General features: G+C 44.5%; 1 protein-coding gene across 1 annotated transcript in view; it reads right to left on the reverse strand.

The window, feature by feature from the left end:
• The window catches only part of LOC126415829 (muscle-specific protein 20-like), a 170,103-nt gene that overhangs the window by 51,135 nt on the left and 96,907 nt on the right, over positions 1-22,061 (reverse strand). Inside the window, exon 2 of the mRNA XM_050083459.1 lies at positions 41-252. Within this exon, the coding sequence (XP_049939416.1) occupies positions 41-252 (212 nt within the window). The remainder of the gene's footprint in view (positions 1-40; positions 253-22,061) is intronic.

Raw genomic sequence — 22,061 nt, forward strand, 5'->3', positions numbered from 1 at the left:
GGATGAACGAGTTTGCCCGTCTCTAGTGCTAGGTACTAACTGGCTGAGGTTGTCCATCATCTTGTAGTCGCCGCCGGAGACGTTGACCTTCTGGATGATGCCCGGCTGCAGGCGGTTCATCAACTTGCACAGCAGGATGCCGTCGCGCAGCGCGTCCTCGTAGGGCACGCCCGGCGGGAAGCGCTCGCCCGTCACCGCCTCGATCCACTGCTGCGCCTCGCGCTCCTGCTCGGGGTCTCGCCGACCCGCCACCTGCAGCAGCAAAAGGAAAGCACCCGCGTCAGACACAGCTTGTTACACCAACACCGACTCAAAGGAAGGCCTCGGCGCTTGTTCGTGACGTCACGTCAGCTAGGCACGGCCAACGCCAGGTCTGTTGCAGGCATACTCGTAATGGTGGTGTCTCCCTCTCTGACGCAGGAAAGTGTGAAACTATCGCCGGTAGTTGACCAACACACATTGTTCTGAGAGATTTCTGCAATCGATTAATTGTGCAATTCATTACACTTCTTAACAAATAGCGTACTCCTGAACTTAAATGTCCACCTGTTTTAAGGAAAAACAACTTCATGGTCCATCAGCAACAAAATTCGTACTTCTTTACCTTATTTGTAAATCTGAGGAAGTTACGTTTGTACTGGATTGCTTTTACAAGAAACTGTGAACGTATTGGTGCTCTTCTTTAGGTATCTTGGTGGACTATGGGGTGAGGAGCACTGAATATTAATGAAATATCTTGCGATTGTACACGTTGGGGGAGGGGGTGGGGGACAGAAGAAGAGGCAAAAGAGAGATACTTGTTTTATCAAATAAAATTTTTTTATCTTATAAAGCTTCTCCTTTCAGTTGCAAGAGGGGAATATTTATCTTTTCTAATGTGCATGTTTAAAAAAGTTTAAGCTCAGCAGGATTTTCGATGTATGAAGCTATTTTGTTTCCTGTTTAGAATTCTTTTCGTTGAAAACGACTGTAATCTAATGACTGGCAACAGTTGAACATTTACACATGTAAATTAGTTCACATTTCCAGCGACGATGTCAAACGAAAATAAATAAATAAATAAAAGCAACGAGTTCATTGTAAGGGGGTTGGGGTAAGTTTCGGTAACAAAATGGATCAAGTAAATATAGTTACTTGAATGTAAAATTTCCGAAGCTTGCAATGGGTCAAAGCATCTTCTCATATTGATCTACGCTTGTTTCGACAGGGTTCAGTAATACAGAACTATGATCTTCATTTGTAGCTTTACGATTGTAAGAAAATCTTTCATCTAAATAAAACTGCAGAATCCAAAACAATACCAAGAATTTTGTCCAAAAATAAGAGATTTATATTGATAAGAACGCCCAGGCGTTTCTGCCTGCAACAGACCTGGCGTTCGCCGTGCCTAGCTGACATGACGTCACCAACAAGCGCCGAGGCCTTTCTTTGAGTCGGTGTTGGTTACACGGTATACTGCCCACAGCACGTACAGCGGAACTAGTAGAGTCCGTCCTCCTACATTACCGAAAGGTATTCGGCCCTGTACAACATCGTCAATCGACTTGCGCGATCTCCATTATTTTTCTACATCTACATCGATACTGTGCAAATCACATTTAAGTGCCTGGCACAGGGTTCATCGAAACGCATTCACAACAATTCTCTATTATTCCACACTCTAACAAACTAAACTAGGTCATGAAGGGCCAACGGTAATGACCCGCCGCAGTGTCATCCTCAGCTCATAGGCGTCACTGGATGCGGATGTGGAGGGGAATGTAGTCAGAACACCGCTCTCCCGGTCGTATGTCAGTTTCCGAGACTGGAGCTGCTACTTCTCAATCAAGTAGCTCCTCAGTTTGCCTCGCAAGGGCTGAGTGCACGGTCACCCATCCAAGTTCAAATGGCTCTGAGCACTATGGGACTTAACATCTTGAGGTCATCGGTCTCCTAGAACTTAGAACTACTTAAACCTAACTAACCTAAGGACATCACACACACCCATGCCCGAGGCAGGATTCGAACCTGCGACCGTAGCGGTCGTGCGGTTCCAGACTGAAGCGCCTAGAACCGCTCGGCCACACCGGCCGGCTACCCATCCAAGTGTTAGCCAAGCCCGACAGCGCTTAACTTCGGTGATCTGAGGGATCCGGTGTTACTCTGCCAGGCACTTGCGATTTGCAGAGCATCCATGTAGATGTAGATGTAGACTACTGCGGCAAGGCCGTTGGCACGGGGCTGGCCGGAGTGGCCGTGCGGTTCTAGGCGCTACAGTCTGGAGCCGAGCGACCGCTACGGTCGCAGGTTCGAATCCTGCTTCGGGCATGGATGTGTGTGATGTCCTTAGGTCAGTTAGGTTTAATTAGTTCTAAGTTCTAAGTAACTGATGACCTCAGAAGTTAAGTCCCATAGTGCTCACAGCCATTTGAAGCATCATCGTTGGCACAGGCTGCGATGTTCAACATTAATTATTGCTGTAGTGCATAAGGTGTTACTTAAGAATTAGAAAGGGCACTATTTCAGTGGCCAGATTCAGTCAGGCATTGCTATGTTTGTCATTCCGCTGCATTGTTGTGTCTATACGTCATTTTAATTACATTAATTGAAGCTGCAGTCATTTTGTCTGTGTCTTTCATACACAATATGTCTGCGCCTTTCACAGACATTTGTCCGAGTTTCCGTTACCACGTATTTTAAAGCATTTTTTTATAGTCTGGAGTGGATGTATCGTCCGTCGCAATTTGCAGCCGTTGTCTAAATAGTAGCTTTGTGTTGTCACTCTGTTACAATTCCTACATTAACTAATTAGATTGGATGCGCAAGGCATTATGAACTTTTCTTTTGGAAAGTTCTAGAATCTTCCCTCGATATATATTTAATGTATTGTATTTTTAAGTTGTCTTGTCGATTTTTTACGATCGATTAGTGTGGAGCTGCACACCCATTTCGAGCGCTTTTCTTTCTTTCTTTCGCTTACGCCATAGTCCCGCAGCGATCGCAGGGTCGGTGTGGTTACAACGGATTTGGCAGTGTTAGTGTTAGGGGTGGCCGGATGCCCTTCCTGCCGCCACCCCGTACCCCCCCCCCAGGACGGAATCAGTGTACCCCAACTGTCTGTGTCTAGCGTAAATCGTGAAATAGTGCGAACGTGTTTCAAATGTCTGCGACGCGTGTAACTGAGGCGGAACGTGGGGACCAGCCCGGTATTCACCTAGCGGGATATGGAAAACCGCGTAAAAACCACATCCTGGCTGGCACGCTCACCGGCCTTCGTCGTTAATCCGCCGGGCGGGTTCGATCCGGGGCCGGCGCGCCTAGCCGAGTCCGCGAAGCAGCGCGTTAGCGCACTCGGCTACCCTGGCGGGTGCACACCCGTATCGAGCGATGGTAACCACAAATTCAGCGATTACAATTGCCAACACATCCCACGGTCCGTTAATAACCTCATTCGAGCTGTTGCGTTGCACATTATGCAAAACACGTTGTAAAAAACGTTTTCCGGTACTGCTGCCTTAGTTATGAACTGTTCAGGTATAAAACCACACGTTAACGTTAAAATAAATTGTAACGACTGGTTCCTGTCTTAATTTCAGTAAGAAATTACTTGTATGAAAATGATACGCCAAGAAGGGAACGAAATAACTATTGCCATTATCATTAATTCACTACAGCAATGTCTCCTGAAACTTACTACTTCCTTAATAATTTTCACTGTCGTCTACATCCTGTGTGATGTTCGATAAAGCTACAGACCAGTGTTACAGCGGCTATGAAATAACGCCTGTTATACGTGAGACGCACAGACCGCCGGTCTCCCAGGAACATGGGCGTGAATGGGCTGACCGAGGCTGCGGCCAAGCAAAACAAACGCGCCGCCCGCCAGCCCGCCGCCTCCATTTGTCTCGCCCCACGCGCTTCCAGACCGCCGTCTGTTTGTTTCCACGCACATCAGTTTTGCGTAATTGTGTAAAAGACTCCACCGACCAAGAGACCTGGTAGTCCTAGCAGACGTGCAACATGTCCACGGAAGCTCAGAGAAATTATTGACAGCACAAATATCACGTTCAAAAATTAAAACTATATTTCGAACTCTGAAGCGAGGGCAACCGTACTCTTACACTAGGAATTCTCTGTCAACTGATCGTTACGTTCGTCTGGAAAGGAGCAAGCAGAAGGTAGTCCAGTGTCAACGAACAGCGGAGAGATTTGACCTTAACTGGAGCCATGCAGAGTGTTCGAGGGTGAGGGGGTCGTGCCACGGGGTTCCGTTCTGTATCTATAGTTTTTCTTTATATATGTCAATACTCTCCCACTAAACATATTAATTGGTTCAAAAATTTGACGTGAAATGATGTAGCTAATAGGGTAATCGGTAATATTACATCTACATGTATACTCTGCAAGTGACCTCACACTGTGAAGCGGAGGGTGCCGGCCGGTGTGGCCAAGCGGTTCTAGGCGCTTCAATCTGGAACCGCGCGACCGCTACGTCGCAGGTTCGAATCCTGCCTCGGGCATGGATGTGTGTGCTGTCCTTAGGTTAGTTAGGTTTAAGAAGTTCTAAGTTCTAGGGGACTGATGACCTCAGATGTTAAGTCCCATAGTGCTCAGAGCCATTTGAACCATTTGAAGCGGAGGGTGCTTTGTGTATCACAGTCCCCCCCCCCCCTTTTCCTGTTCCAGTGGCAAATAGTTCGCGAGAAGAGCGATTACTGGTCAGCCTCCATGTGGGCTAGAATCTCTCTGATTTCAACTTCATGGTCTTTTCATGGGATATAAGTGGGAATAAGTAATACAGGGTGAGCCAAATGGACTTTTCAGCTTTGGAATGGTATAGAAATTTATTGAGATATTTTACAGAATCGGTAGATGTGTTATTTTATAGCCGGCCGTTGTGGCCGATGGGTTCTAGGCGCTTCAGTCCGGAACCGCGCTGCTGCTACGGTCGCAGGTTCGAATTCTGCCTCGGGCATGGATGTGTGAGATGTCCTTAGGTTAGTTAGGTTTAAGTAGTTCTAAGTCTCGGGGACTGATGACCTCAGATGTTAATTCCCTTAGTGCTTAGAGCCATTTGACCCTTTTTTTGTCATTTTATAGCAAACAAACTTAAGTTTCACGTAAAAGTGTCAGGTGTCATTTTGGTTCGATATGATTATCATCTGTGATGCGGCAAACATCCCACCGGTAATCAATACCTGCTCATTCTTGTTGCAGCAAATTGGGCGTAACGTGTGCAACGGCAACGTAGATTCGATTTTTCAGGTGGCTAAACTGTTTAGTGGGGAGGAAAACACGCACAGTCTTTAATAAAACCGCAGAGAAATCCACTGATGTCAAGTGTGGAGAACGAGGTGGCCATGCGATTGGCCCTTCACGGCCAATCCACCGACCTGGGAAGCGATTATCGAGGAAACCTCGAACTCCCGTGAGGAAATGAGGAGGTGCACCACTTTGCTGTTAGTAAACCATCCCACCTCGGTCATCTTCATCGATCTGTGAAATTAAACAGTTCTCAACCGTATCCAGACATACAATACCAGTGAAAGTATCCATTCTAACTGTGCACTACGCTAGCGCTCCTGGTGGCGGAATGCGGTACTGATGCAATACATGATTCAAACGTTATCTGCTGCAAAATGACACATCTAGCGATTCTGTAAGTTATGTCAATAAATTTCTACATCATTTTAAAGTTGTAAAGTTCTTTTTGACTCGCCATATATATTGACTGACTCACCGAGGAACGTTCGCTCTCAGAATTTTAACAGTACGCCATACAGTGACGCAGAACGCCTCTGTTGCAGCGTCTGCCATTAGAGTTGGCGGAGCTTCTCTGTGACGCTTTCGTGCTTACTAAATGAATCTGTAACGAAACGTGCTTTCTTGTTTAGACCTTCTCTATTTTCTCTATGAATCCTGACTGATACGGATCTCAGAACGACGAGCAATATTCAGGTACCAACCGAACGACTAAGCTACCTCCTGCGTACATGGACTACACTTCCTGAATATTTTTCCAAAGTATGTCAGTCCGGTATTTGCCTTACCGGTAATGAGTTTTATGTGGTCTTTCCACATCATATCGCTCCATACGCCTACTCCCAGACATTCAATGGAAGGAAGGGATTCCAGCGATTGTTCTGTAATTGTGTAATCGTACAATAACGGGTCTTTCTGCCTATGCACTCGCAGCATATTACATTTGTTTATATTGAGGGTTAATGGCCACTCCTTACCCTAAACGTCGATCTTCTCCAGATGTTCCTGCCTTTCGCTACAATTTTCTAGCATCACGATTTTTCTATATACAACAGCATTATCCGCGTAAAGCCTCATACAACTTCCGATGTTATCTACTAGGTCATTTATACACGTTGTGAAAACTAATGGTTCTATAATACTTTTGGGGCACGTAGTTTCACGTCTGAAGACTTCTCTCCTTTCAGAATGACATGCTGTGTTCTGTTTGCTAGAAACCCTTTAGCATCAGCATGTGGCTTTCAGAGAAGAGATTAACGAATAACTGTAAGTTAATTACAATGCAAGACACTACACTCTTGTAAAAGCAAAATTTGACTGTCCAAGGTTGTCAACGGTAAATGAAGTCGACCATTTTAAATTCGTAGGACAGTGTAGACGAAAACCTTTCTGGTTTGTGAGGCAGAACTGCACTGTCAGTTTGCGAACCTGTTTTAGATGTTACGGAACTATTATTCATTCATACATACCTACATTAATGCTTGTTCCATAGATCATGAATACGTCATTTCGTAATGATGTGGAACGTGTCACTTTAACTTAAGTGTTCTTTACAAAAATAATTAATTATTTAATTAATTTTTTTACAGTTACTACTTCATATCTAAGAATTCATCATTTGAGTAGAAGGAGTTGCCATTCAGAAATTCTTTAATTTACTTTTAAATGTTGGTTGGCTATCTCTCAGACTTCTAATATGATTTGGCAAATGACCAAAGATTTTTGTGGCAACATGATTCACCCCTTTCTGTGCCAAAGTGAGATTTGATCCAGAATAGTGAATATCATCCGTTCTTCTAATGTTGTAGCTATGCACTTCGCCGTTATTTTTGAATTGGGATGGATTATTAATGACAAATTTCATACGTGAATATATGTATTGCGAAGGTACTGTGAATATCCCGAGTTCCCTAAATAAATATATGCAAGGTGATCTTGGGTGGGGTCCAGCTATTATTCTGATTACACGCTTTTGTGCAATGAATACTTTCTCTCTTAATGACGAATTGCCCCAAAATATGCCATATGAAATCAGTGAATGAAAAGAGGCATAGTAGGATAATTTACCAAAATTTGCAATAACCCTAATAGCATAAATAGCTGAACCTAATCGTTTCAGCAGATCATCGATGTGTTTCTTCCAATGCAATTTCTCATCAATGCACACCCAGAAATTTTGAGTATTCTACCTTAGCAACAGACTATATTTATCAATGGTGTTATGCCATTTACTGTACAGAATTGTATAAACTGTGTTTTCTCAAAATTAAGTGAGAGTCCATTTGCAGAGAACCACTTAATAATTTTCTGAAAGACATTATTTGCAATTTTCGCAGCTGATTCTTGCTTTTTGGGTGTGATTACTATACTTGTAACATCAGCAAAAAGAACTGACTTTGCATTTTCATGAATACAGAGCCTCTGATGTCTACGTACGTATAAGGGGCAGCCACATGAAAAAGAGACAGATGGAAAAAAGCAAGCTAAGTGTTCATTATTTAAAAAGTAATAGCCATGTCTGTTAATGCATTTATGACACTGTGAGACAAGACCGTCAATGCCGTCATAGAAACATACCTGCGGTTGAATACGGAACCATGGTTATAACCAGACGTGCCCCTCTTCGTCCGAAGCAAATCGACGGCAATGAATGTCTTTCTTCAGGGCTTCAAAGACATGGAGATCGCATAGAGAGAGATCGGCACTTAATGGAGTAAGGGCTTCCCAGCGAAACTTCTGCAGCATAGTCGAAATAACGTTGGCAACATATGGGCGGGATTACATTATAGTGGTTAATACTGTAATTCATTCAAGCCATTTATAATGTGTCTCTCTTAAGAATCGCGTTTTCTCCGGTGTTTCGGCAGATATTTCAATTTCGCTTTTGCAACGTGTAGCTGGCGTCAGCCCGTACAAATTCTGCTCACCACTCTTTCATGCCAGCGTCGAAGAAATGCGTCTGTCTGTTTCCTGTTTCAAACAAAATTATTTTTAAATGTGAATTTCACGTGTCCATTCCATAGAGCGCTGCCAGATTACTGTAGTACCATATTTGTTTTACCGTGTCCATTCGATAGAATGCTACCAGATACTGTAGTACGATATTCGTTTTACCGATCTGTACCTGCAGGGAAAGAAAACCACGATGAATAATCAGTACTCCAGCAGGGACTGAATAGCGCACTTCTGCAAAAAATGGCTCTAATCACTATGGGACTGAACATCTGAGGTCATCAGTCCCCTAGAACTTAGAACTACTTAAACCTGACGAACCTAAGGACATCACACACATCCATGCCCGAGGCAGGATTCGAACATGCAACCGTAGCAGCGGCGCGGTTCCGGACTGAAGCGCCTAGAACTCATCGCAAGCCAGTGCGGTGATGTCGCTGCTCAGTAATGGTTACTCCTTGTGCTTTACTGTCCTCTTAGTACATATCGGTAAGACGAATATCACACTAGACAAATTTGGGACCGCTCTGTTGCATGGCCATGTAAAATCCCACTTTGAAAATCATTTTGTTTGTAAAGGGAAATAAAACGATTATTGCCGACGACGCTGGGCGTCGTATGAAAGACGTGCTGAGCAATCATTTTTTGACTGACTCCAGCTACACGTTAAAGAACAAAATTGCAAATATCTGCCGAAACACCAGATAAAATGCACCTGACGAGCCTGATGGGAGTCGTCGCGTATATGGCTTGAATGACTAGTGTCATGGGCAAACCTTAAAGTATTTATTTTTTCTCGTTGGACTTTATTTCCTTCTTTTCATTTCTCACTTGGTTTCCTTTACTGTTTGTTCAATGTACAGATTTAATAATACCAGAGATAGGCTAAAATTCTGCCTCACTCCCTTCTCAATTATTGACTCTCTTCCACGACCTCCGACTCCTAGAACTCTAGTCTGGTTTCGGTACACGTTCGCTTCCTGCGTTTTATCTCTAAGTACTTCAAAATTTCAAACAGTCGATTTCAGTGAACATTTCCATATTTCCAAATGCTATAAATGTGGATTTGCTTCTTCTCAACTATCTACGATAAATTGTAGGGTCATTGTTTCTTCGAATCCTCCCACATTTCTCCGGATTTAAAAATGATACATCTCCCGGTCAGCTATTACGTCAAGATATAAACAGAAAGCAAGGAAGCATCTTCCGAAACAGGTAAAGGGTGAAACTTCGTGTATGTCACATACCACAAAAACTTATCACTGGAAAATAGGAGTTTTGAAACCGCGATGAGATTCAAAATTTCCAACCAGCCATCAGTGTCTGCAACGACAAAAACTACATGCATCACTCCTATATACAGATTGCTCGCCCTGTTAGCCGAGCTGTCTAAAGCACGGCTTTCCGGACTGGGAAGGACCGCCTGATCCCCGGCACGGCGGACTTGCGTCGAGTTCCGGTGAGCCGGCCAGCCTGTGGATGGTTTTTAGGCGGTTTTCCATATGCCTCGGCGAATGTCGGCTTGTTCCCCTTATTCCGCCTCAGCTACACTACGTCGACGACTGCTGAGCAAACAAGTTCTCCACGTACGAGTACACCACCATTACTCTACCACGCAAACGTAGGGGTTACACTCGTCTGGTGTGAGACGTTCCCTGGGGTGGGAAGGGTGAAGTGGACTGCGGTAGTCGTCGTGGGGTTGTAGACCATTGCAGCTGCGGCGGGCTCGGGGTCTCTCCGCCGTTTCTAGACCCCCGGTTAACATACAATACAATACAATATACAGATTTATATGACTAATCTCCAGTGCACTCTTACGTGCCAGGCAAGGGGTATATCGAACCACCTTCAGACTGTTTCTCTACCGTTCCACTCCAAAACAGCGCGGAGGAAAAACGAACACTTAAATATTTCCGCGCGAGCTCTGCTACCTCTTATTTTATTACGAAGATATTTCTCTCTATGTAGCTGGATGTCAACAAAATATTTTCGCATTCGGAGGAGAAATTTGGAGACTGAAATTTCGTGACAAGATTGCGCCACAACGAAAAACGCCTTTGATTTAATAATATCCAACCCAAATCCTGTATCACGTCAGTGTCACTCTCTCTCCTATTTCGTGATAATACAAAACGTGTTGGTCTTCTTTGAACTTTGTTGATGTACTCCGTAACCCTATCTGGTAAGGATCCCATTCTGTGCAGCAATACAGACAAGCGTAGTGTAGGTAATCTCTTTGGTAGATCTTCTAAGTGTTCTGTCAATAAAACGCAGTCTTTGGTTCGCCTTTCCCGAAACATTATCCCTATGATCGTTCCAAGTTAAGTTGTTCATAACTGTTATCCCCAGGTATTTAGTTGAATTGACAGCCTTTAGATTTGTGTCATTTGTCGCGTAACCTAAATTTAACACGTTCATTTTAGTACGCACGTAGAAGATTTCACACTTTTCCATATTCTGAGACAAATGCCCCTTTCCTCACCATACAGATATCTTTTATAAATCATTTGGCAATTGCTTCTGATTTTCTGATTATTTTACGATACACGACAGCATCATCTGCGAAGGATATAAGAAGTCTACTCAGATTGTCTCCTAAACCTAAGAACAGCAGAGGGCCTGTAACACTTCTTCGGGGACGCCAGATATCACTTCTGTTTTACTCGATGACTTCCCGTCTATTACTACGAACTGTGACCTTTCTGTTGAGAAATCACGTAACCAATATCTGAGACGCTACTCCTTAGTTAGTTAGTTACATGTTCCATAGATTATTTGAACGATTCTCTAATCTAAATAATGTAGAACGAATAAGTTGACAGGATATGTATACATGATTACTGTTAACATTAATGAATGAACATATTTTTTTAGTCCTACTCTACAACTACACTTGAAAGCAAAGTTTTTTCCAAGCTACCAGTTTGTAAATAGAAAATCGTCCACGGAATAGAAGAAACAGTCCATGATAAAGTATTCTAGGTTAGATATACAATTACTTTTGCTACCAGTCAGATATTTTATTATTGGGCAAATGATAAAAGATTTTTATTGGTGCATATTGAACTCCTTTCTGGGATGAAATGATGATTAAATCGACACACTAGCTGCAAGCAGGCGTTGATATGCATCATTGGGGACATGTTGAAAATGTGTGCCCCGACCGGGACTAGAACACGGTATCTCTTTCTTAGATGGCAGACGCTCTATCCATCTTTTTTTTTATCTCATTTTGTTCTACACTCCTGGAAATGGAAAAAAGAACACATTGACACCGGTGTGTCAGACCCACCATACTTGCTCCGGACACTGCGAGAGGGCTGTACAAGCAATGATCACACGCACGGCACAGCGGACACACCAGGAACCGCGGTGTTGGCCGTCGAATGGCGCTAGCTGCACAGCATTTGTGCACCGCCGCCGTCAGTGTCAGCCAGTTTGCCGTGGCATACGGAGCTCCACCGCAGTCTTTAACACTGGTAGCATGCCGCGACAGCGTGGACGTGAACCGTATGTGCAGTTGACGGACTTTGAGCGAGGGCGTATAGTGGGCATGCGGGAGGCCGGGTGGACGTACCGCCGAATTGCTCAACACGTGGGGCGCGAGGTCTCCACAGTACATCGATGTTGTCGCCAGTGGTCGGCGGAAGGTGCACGTGCCCGTCGACCTGGGACCGGACCGCAGCGACGCACGGATGCACGCCAAGACCGTAGGATCCTACGCAGTGCCGTAGGGGACCGCACCGCCACTTCCCAGCAAATTAGGGACACTGTTGCTCCTGGGGTATCGGCGAGGACCATTCGCAACCGTCTCCATGAAGCTGGGCTACGGTCCCGCACACCGTTAGGCCGTCTTCCGCTCACGCCCCAACATCGTGCAGCCCGCCTCCAGTGGTGTCGCGACAGGCGTGAATGGAGGGACGAATGGAGACGTGTCGTCTTCAGCGATGAGAGTCGCTTCTGCCTTGGTGCCAATGATGGTCGTATGCGTGTTTGGCGCCGTGCAGGTGAGCGCCACAATCAGGACTGCATACGACCGAGGCACACAGGGCCAACACGCGGCATCATGGTGTGGGGAGCGATCTCCTACACTGGCCGTACACCACTGGTGATCGTCGAGGGGACACTGAATAGTGCACGGTACATCCAAATCGTCATCGAACCCATCGTTCTACCATTCCTAGACCGGCAAGGTTAACTTGCTGTTCCAACAGGACAATGCACGTCCGCATGTATCCCGTGCCACCCAACGTGCTCTAGAAGGTGTAAGTCAACTACCCTGGCCAGCAAGATCTCCGGATCTGTCCCCCATTGAGCATGTTTGGGACTGGATGAAGCGTCGTCTCACGCGGTCTGCACGTCCAGCACGAACGCTGGTCCAACTGAGGCGCCAGGTGGAAATGGCATGGCAAGCCGTTCCACAGGACTACATCCAGCATCTCTACGATCGTCTCCATGGGAGAATAGCAGCCTGCATTGCTGCGAAAGGTGGATATACACTGTACTAGTGCCGACATTGTGCATGCTCTGTTGCCTGTGTCTATGTGCCTGTGGTTCTGTCAGTGTGATCATGTGATGTATCTGACCCCAGGAATGTGTCAATAAAGTTTCCCCTTCCTGGGACAATGAATTCACGGTGTTCTTGTTTCAATTTCCAGGAGTGTATATTGTTCGTTCAATTCGTTCAGGGCGGATGTCCGGTGACACCCGTTCATGTTCTTCCTTGATCCGCTCACTCAGTTTTTTTATTACAGAGGTTAGCTAACCCACTGACTACGCACACGCTGAGCTACCGCGCCGGCGAAATGATGATGAAGGACACACAACACACAGTCCCCTGCCGGGAATCGAACAAAACTCTATCCACTGCACCAACTGTAGAGCAGCTATCTGAGGCACCGAGGATAGTGCGCCTGTAGGGACTTATCCATTGGACGCTCCCCGTGAGACCCACGTTCCCAACATGTCCACACCACTACAATCGTAGTGTGCCTAATAGATTCCATCCGAAATCCTGGCAGCTGTAATAATGAGTAATAAAGGTCATTTATCCTCTTCTGTTGTAGGTGTGGACCTCACAGTTCTTTTCAAATTGTCATGGATTATTTATGAAGAATTTCATTAACGAATATATATATATATATATATATATATATATATATATATATATATATATATATATATATATATATATTTTGTGACGGCGCAGTTAAAATGTCCAACTCCTTGAAGACGTCCGCTGGTGAACACCACATATTATTCTTACTGCTTGCTTTTGTACAATCAATATTTTCTTTCTATCTTCCATAAGATATTATTAAGTGGTAATATGCAAAATATGTCAGGAGGTTAATTCGTTTGTTTAAAATTATACGAAGAGCAAAAGTAGCTGCACTTAATCGTCTGAGACTCTCAGGCAAACATTTTTATTGCAAGCCGCTTGTGAGGAACAGTGTCAAAAGCCCTCTAGAAATCTACTTTTATGGAATCACCTCGGAAAAGAGATAAATTAATACAGTTACAACTGAAGTACCACAACGTGCAATACATCATTTTCTGCGTTAACTCAACGCTTAGAAAGAAAATATTGATTCCACAAAAGCGAGCAGTAAGAATGGTTCAAATGGCTCTGAGCACTATGGGACTTAATTTCCGAGGTCATGAGTCCCCTAGAACTTAGAACTACTTAAACCTAACTAACCTAAGGACATCACACACATCCATGCCCGAGGCAGGATTCGAACCTGCGACCGTAGCGGTCACGCGGTTCCAGACTGTAGCGCCTAGAACCGCTCGGCCACCCTGGCCGGCAGCAGTAAGAATAATATGTCTTCAAGGAATTGGACATTTTAACTGCGCCATACCACAGAATATTTTTAAGAAAATAAAAAAAAAAATCTTTAATTTCAATGATAATCCGATTCCAGTTACTCTTACAAAGTCCGAGAGAATGTTGTAAGTCTCATTATCGTAGTGATTATCATTTGGAGTTTTTCGGTAGGTAATGCGGTCTATGTACTAGATCAGTCCGAAGCGTGACCTCTGCACAACCTTGTTCGGGTACAAACTGACACAGTACCGGAAGAGGGACTGACTTTGGTCCAGTAAGTTAAACACAGTGTAGAGGAGCAAATAAACGGGGGTCCTCTGGTCGACCTCCGGGTAGTCCGGACAGAAAGGAGCAACATAAAGCCCGCCGACACTCGCCGGCGCTGGCAGCTTGATAAACGCGCGGCAGCGTGCACCGCGGCCGCCAGCGGGGTCTGGCGGGCTGCCCGCGCCTCTGACGTAACGCCCGCCTGTGACGCGACGCCCCCAGCGCGAAAGCCGGGCGCTGGCTGCGAGGTGGCTCCAGACGAGGTGTTGCGACACCACCAGCACCTGTGCTGCCATCTTCTGCAGCAGCACACCATGTCGCCCACACTTTCTGGACAACGTCGAAACACCACACATGTAGGCGTTATTCGTCATTACTTTTTTCATTCACGTTTCTTTTGCTGTCGAAAGGGCGCTCGCATGAGCAAAAATACAGGGTGTTTTAAAAAAAGTGTCACATACTCCTACACGAGGTAGTATGAGTCAAATCTAGAAGAAATGTCCCTATAATTACACTATTGGCCATTAAAATTGCTACACCACGAAGATGACGTGCTACAGTCGCGAAATTTAACCGATACGAAGAAGATCCTGTGGTATGCAAACGATTAGCTTTTCAGAGCATTCACACAAGGCTGGCGCCGGTGGCGACACCTACAACGTGCTGATATGAGGAAAGTTTCCAACCAATTTCTCATACACAAACAGCAGTTGACCGGCGTTGCCTGGTGAAACGTTGTTGTGATGCCTCGTGTAAGGAGGAGAAATGCGTACCATCACGTTTCCAACTTTCATAAAGGTCGGATTGTAGCCTATCGCGATTGCGGTTTATCGTATCGCGACATTGCTGCTCGCGTTGGTGGGACTGATGACCATAGCTGTTAAGTCCCATAGTGCTCAGAGCCATTTGAACCAATTTGACTGATAGGAACAGCTCTAATATACAGTACACAATACTCCGGACCATGCGTAAAACAGACGAAAGGAAGCTCCAGGTTGCAGAGACGAGGATGCTATGCTGATCTTACTCTGCCTAAAAGGCAGAGTAAGAAACGACCACAACCCAGGTTCGTTTAAGGTGCAAACATAGCGAAAAAGCTTCAAAAAATCGCCTACGCTGGTACAAGCATGTCACGAACCGTGAACCAAACCACATGACAAAAATTGTAGTTGACAAAAGAACCGAAAAGAGGCACCGGACGTCCATTGAATACATGGATTAGAACCATAAAGAACGACCTGAAAACGATGGGAGATCATCCTGAAACAACACAAAGACATTCAGAATACCGTAAGAAGAATACGAGATCCGACGCAAAGAGTCGTAAAGCACGAAAGGAAGAAGCCCGCTATTGGAACGAGCTACCCCCGTATCGACGGCGTGCACTAGCGACGTCGCCAATTACTCCACAGATCAAGCGCATAAGCCAGGGTGGCTAGCTTCCTATGGACCGAAATATAGTGCTCAGGTTCTTCCTGCTCACCAAAGAATATAACTTCGCAGTAGTTGATTCTATGTAACACGCTGAAATTGAGTTGGATCAGGATTCGAGTCGCCACTAATTAACCACGAGTGTGACTCTGAGGTAAAATGAGTGCTTCACACTGTCATGGTCTTCAACGGTGCCGCGAAGCTTTTCGCAAGTACAGCAGGCGTGCTCGGATGGGGTAATTTTAGGGCACAGGCCGTTATAGGCAGGGAACCAGGATCCATTCTCGGTGCGGAACACGTCTTGTCGACGACAGTATGAAACATAAACTAGGATTGTACAAAGATCGAGAAGGAAATTCATCATATCCTTTTCAGTTGGAAATGCGAGGTCAATGTGCTGAATTTCACTATCTGATCAAAGGTATCCGAACACCCCTATGTAATGTGGAACTGACCGTTAGATGTCGCGAGAGACGGACCCGCCAGTATAAAAGGAGGCGTGGACTATTGTGTTGTCATTAGAGAAACGGTAACAACAGAATGGTCACTTTGAATATCGACTACTTATTGGATGTCGCCCGTGTAACATATGAATCAGGAATATTTCAACCCTTTTAAAGCTCCTCAAGTCGACTGTTGGTGATGTGAGTGTGAAGTAGAGCGGCTAAAGCACGAGCAGACAGACCTCACTTGCTGACGAGCAGAGAATGTCGAGCATTGCAGAGGGTGGTTGTAGAACATCGCTTCAAATCAGCGGAAGGAATCACTCGTGAGCAACAAATTGTTACCAGCAGTCCAGCTAGCACTACGACTGTGCGTGCGGAATTAAGAAGAAAGGAGACTAATGGTTGATCAACTACTCATAAGTCATAGATTTCTGTAGGCAACGCTAAGCGACCCTTCAATTGGTACAAGGAGGTACGCCACTGGACAGTGGATGACTGGAAAAGAGAGATTTGGTGTGATGAATCACGCTGTAACATGTGGCAATCCGTCAGCAGTGTTTGGGTTTGGCGAATACCAGGAGAAAGTTACCTGCCGTCATGTGCAATGACAACTGTGAAGTACGAAGGAGATGATGTTATGGTGTAGGGGTGTTTTTCATAGTTGTGGTGTGGTCTCCTTATTGCGCTTAAGAAAACCTAAGTGTTGAAGGATATGAATACATTTTACAACATCCTGTGCTGCATAGAGAAGAGGAGCAGTTGAGGAGACGAAGACTGTTTGTATCAGCATGACTATCCACTTTGTCATAAAGAAGAATCTGCGAGGCAAAGGTTTGTGAACAATAACATTCCTGAAATTTACTAGCCCAGAGTTCGGACCTGAACTCACTGAAAAAACCTGAGGGATGAATGAGCACGTCGACTGCACTCCAGACCCCAGCATCCAACATAACTACTTTCTCTGGTTTCGGCTCTTGAGGAAGAACGGGTTGCCATTCCTCCACAGATATTCAGACGCCTCACTGAAAATGTCCCCATCAGAGGTAAAGCCATTATAAATGCGAAGAACACCGAGCGAGGTGGCGCAGTCGTTAGCACACTGGACTCGCATTCGGGAGGACGGCAATTCAAACCCGCGTCCGGCCATCCAGGTTTAGGTTTCCCCTGATTTCCCTAAATCGCTTCGGGAAAATGATAGGATGATTCCTCTGACAGGGCACGGCCGACTTCCTTCCCCATCTTTCCCCAATCCGATGAGACCGATGACCCGCTGTTTGGTCCCCTACCCCAAATCAACCAACGAATTAAAAAGGTGAAGGGTGGGCACATTTCATATTAATGTTCACTTATTTATTTATTTATTTAGCGTATGCCTACACACTAAAAATCACTATTTACAACTATCTCAAATTACAAACTAATATCAAGGCGACGAATGTAGTCTACTGATCCTTCCGCCGTCACCAGGACCTCTGCTGGATCGCCAGGGTGAGCGCTCAGAGGAAATTCTTAAACTACACGGTGAACAGTCAGTCTGCTTTTCAGTGGGCCACAGTCACAACTTGGAGAGGTTGTTTTCTCATATTTGCGCAGAGAATCGGTTCACCTGCCATTGTTTGTTATTACTCGATCAAAAACCGACCAGATATCGCACGGCAACTCAAAACCTGACGATTTGGTTGATATGCACTGTATCGTAAGTTGTTGCGTCGTACCATTAATCTGCCTTGTATCAGTCCAGCAGTCATTAGTATTACAGCCATTGTCAACTAGCATCACTGCACTTTCTATGACTGGGTGACGGTCAGATACTGTTGGCCCCACCATGCTTGGCGAACCAAACGCTAGCCAGGCGGGGATTCGGAAATAGTGCGCCGGACAGTGTTCAAACTGTCTTCTCTCCTATTCGATTAGTCCAGCAGCGTGTGTAGCACAGTCTTCCAGCCGCTAATTCCCATACATCTTTCGAATTACTTAGCTTATTTCTGTAACATTCCAGAAGCTTCCTGCCTCCTACCTAACACTCATTATTATTATTATTATTATTATTATTTTGTTACTCTGGTGATGATGACTGTAGAAACCATGGAAGCTCGTGATTAACGCCGGAATGGACGCAGATTACCAACAGAAAGTTTTCCATTTCCACAGAATGCTGTGAACTCGACACACTGAATCTGCTACCACTAAGACGGTGTCCGTTCCAGTGCGTACGCACCGTCTCACGTCTCGAACAAATAGACGCCTGACATTCAGGTTGGACTCCATTTGGAATCGTTGTGCTCAGCGACTGTGAAATGGTAATAATCGCGGGTGAACACAGGATTTCACTGCTTCAACAGTGGCGAATCAAATGCAGAACTACGCCTGATTTATTAGAGGGTTTGTTTATGAAACTCTCCCGTCGTCTGCTTACACAACTTGGAAACGTGGAAATTGCCTACTGTTTCAAAATGCCCGTATTCTGTCAAATTACCACCTTGGTATTCTCTCCAGTTCACACCAACTCACATTGTTACACAGAACAAAGTTCCTGCAACTACACTCTTCCACCACATCTCCATCACGGAACTTGTAACCACGTATCTTTTATCCAGAACTTCCACTGAAACCTCCGCAAATTTCGCACACTGCGGAGAACATCGAGCGACTGAATTTCGGTAATTATTCTCAACTCTAGCCCGATAATACCCCATTTCCCAATATCCTCATCTTCTCTGAAGAAGACAGCAGCAAGATGCCTCCTTCCCTTCGACACTTACTATTACTCTGTGCCGAAAATAATGCCCCTGGGGACAAAAAACGAAAAACATGACACTGACAAATCTCGAGTAATCTCGTGGAGGATTTACTGAGACTCTGTTCGTCATCAGAACCAAAAGGAAAGACTATGAAAGGAAAGACTGTGCGATCACATGGGGCCGATTGTGCAGGTGCCTCAACTTTTACTCACACCTTTGTTGTCTAGTTTTGGCAAGCAATATAAAGGACCCCACGAAAGCACTTTCACAACAAAAAAGGAACCGATTACACTCACTAATACCCCTCGAGAACTCTGAAGTGGGAAATCGTCGGACATTCTCCGTTGAAGTGTTACCGATCTGATGCAAATGTGCTTGAGAGGGTGGACATTGGACCTACGCCATACTAGACGCTATTACTTGTGTTAGACCCTTCACTATATCTGGACTGCAGTTTCAGATGAATATCCAGGACAGTAAAAGCACACAGGGTAGTTGTCACAACACTATTCTGCCTAATTTCCGCTGTCATTCTGGCACCATGTCCTGTTGGACAACAATCTTCACAACAGGTGGCGTAAGCAACACCAAGACTTTCCTATAGTTACTCTCTCTCGAAATACGTCGTGCCGTATTATCTCGTTGCCAAGACGAGACAACTCACAATCTAAACAAATAGTTACTTGGCCAAAAGTTCTGACAGAAACTGGGCAATAAAGTTCGTTACTATCCCTCAAGAGATTGCTCTATGAGAGAATCTGCTGGCTTCCTCCGACGACCGGGAGTTACAGCAACAACATATGCTCACCACCAGTCATGCTGAAGCATAACGCCGAGAAGGACATATGTACTTCTGTCGTCGCACAGACATGAGAAAAGAGAATGCGCCTGGAAATACATCAAACGGTGTCGTCAGCAATTTATTTAGACAACGCTGGAGCAAAACAGTCTGAGGAAACTTTGGCAGCCGCGAAACAGTTGTCAAACAGTTACAGAGCTATTTTGGCTGGGCGAGAAAGATTGCCCTGGCGCCTGCCCCGGCTGTTACGCTACGGAAAGAGGTCATTGAGATCTCCCTGTCTGCACCGTGGAAGAAACAATCCGTCAGCGGCTTGTATAAAGGAGGCCTATTGACGCAAGGTCCAACTATGAAATGCGAACTGTATTAATGGCATTTCGTGCTTTCAGTAGCAAAGGAAGCTATCGACTCCCCAAAAAGAAGTAACTAGAATAACTGGTTTAAAAAAGAATGAAACAGCACTAAGTAGTATATAAAAACACTAAAAGATAAAGACATAGCTGCTGAATTTAGTGCGGAAACGGGGAGGGTAATCTAGTACAGAGTAAAATAAAATGTTACTGGAACACCAGGAAAGATACCGGAAAAAATTAAACTGATGCTAAGGTAACCGAGGAGACTAATTAAATACCAGACATAAGACAGGAAGGATGTACGTTTAGAAAATGGATTTTGGCTGATACAGCGGAAACATTTCCAAATAAAGAAAGGTAGCATTGTTTTTGCATTTGAAAAAGTGACGATTCGTTGAGAAGAATGTAATGAAGAAATATGTGATGGACATTATATTAGAGATATTCAGATCACATCAGCAGAGTAGACAAGCTAAAGAATGAGAAAAAATTCTGGTGTTTTCCGGTGTTGTAAATCTGTCACAAACGGTAAACGACTTGAAAGCTCAGTTGATCGGAATGGAAAGTTTATTCAAAAGAGGTTATAAGATGAACATCAACAAAAGTAAAACCAAGGTATGGAATGTAGGCGCATTAAACGAGGCGAAGCTGCGGTAATTAAATTAGGAAACGAGACATTAAAAGTAGTATATGAACTCTTGTACTCGGGCAGTAAAAAAGCTGATGATGGCCGAAGTGGAAAGGACATAAAATACAGACTAGCGATAGCTAGAAAACCATTTCCGAAAAAATATGTTTAAATGTTACGAAGTCTTTTCTGTAAGTATTTCTCTGGAGCGTAGTTTTGTACGGAATTGAAACATGGGCGATAAACGGTTTAGAAAATAAAGGAATTGACGCTTCGGGAGAATGCTGAAGATTAGACGGGTGGATGAGTATTGGATCGAAATGGACAGAAAAGAAATTTATCCCACATTTGACTGAATAAAGGGATCGGTTGATAAGGCACATGTTAGGGCATCAAGGAATAGTCAGTTTGTAAATGGGAGAAGTTTGGGGAGGGGGGGTAGAGAGTACAGAGAGAGACCAGAGCTTGGCTACAGTACGCAGGTTCACATGCTTGTGGTTTGCTGAGTTAGCAGAAATGAATATGCTTGCACAGGATAGAGTGGCGTGAGCAGGTGCATCAAACAGCTCTTTGGAATAAGAACAACTACAACGACGACGACAGGAGATGAAATACAGCGGAATGCACACTTCAGTTTTAACTATGCTATAGGGTCCCAATACGTCAATCGGACTACACAGGACGTTGAGTATAAAAGGTATGCAGGGTTAAAAAGATTAGCAGAAGATACGAAGAGCTGAAAGACGATATCAGATCAATGGAAAGACTGGTAACTGAAATATAAACCTTTAAGGAAAATTAAAATATTCATTGGGCTGCGACACGATCCCTGTTTACCATCGGAAGCTGTGAGGCTGAGTGGTTTCCCAGATGTTCCAAAGTTTTTGGAAATAAATCATTTCGTTGATTAAGTGTGGAATCTCGAATATAAATGAACAAACTTTATTAGTAGATCTATTCCTTTGTTTATCTGACAAAACAGTCCAGAAGTTAAAGGTTAATTATTATGTAAGAGGATTTATCAAGGAGCAAGTCTTGTTTCGTTTTTTTTATTATTTTTGTCTGAGGTATTCCGCATGAGCTCCGTTCCATCCCAAGAACGTTAAAGCAGTACTTGGCATCACGACATGCAAAGAACCTCCCTCACGCACTATGTAGTCAAGGAATACCAACGACCAGAAGATTATTATAATAACGTAAATACTGAGGTGATTCTCTTATGTTTTTCTTCGGAAATTTGTAGTTTGTTAAAAACGAGATGTTTCTAGCAGATTAACCTCAGATAACGTTTTGTAATTAAATGCATAATAAAAGCCTTACTACAAGTCAGACATGGTGAGTCGTGGTTCCGGTTGAAGTTGAATTCTTCTACA

The sequence above is a fragment of the Schistocerca serialis genome, chromosome 1, assembly GCF_023864345.2.
Source record: "Schistocerca serialis cubense isolate TAMUIC-IGC-003099 chromosome 1, iqSchSeri2.2, whole genome shotgun sequence".
NCBI lineage: Eukaryota > Metazoa > Arthropoda > Insecta > Orthoptera > Acrididae > Schistocerca > Schistocerca serialis.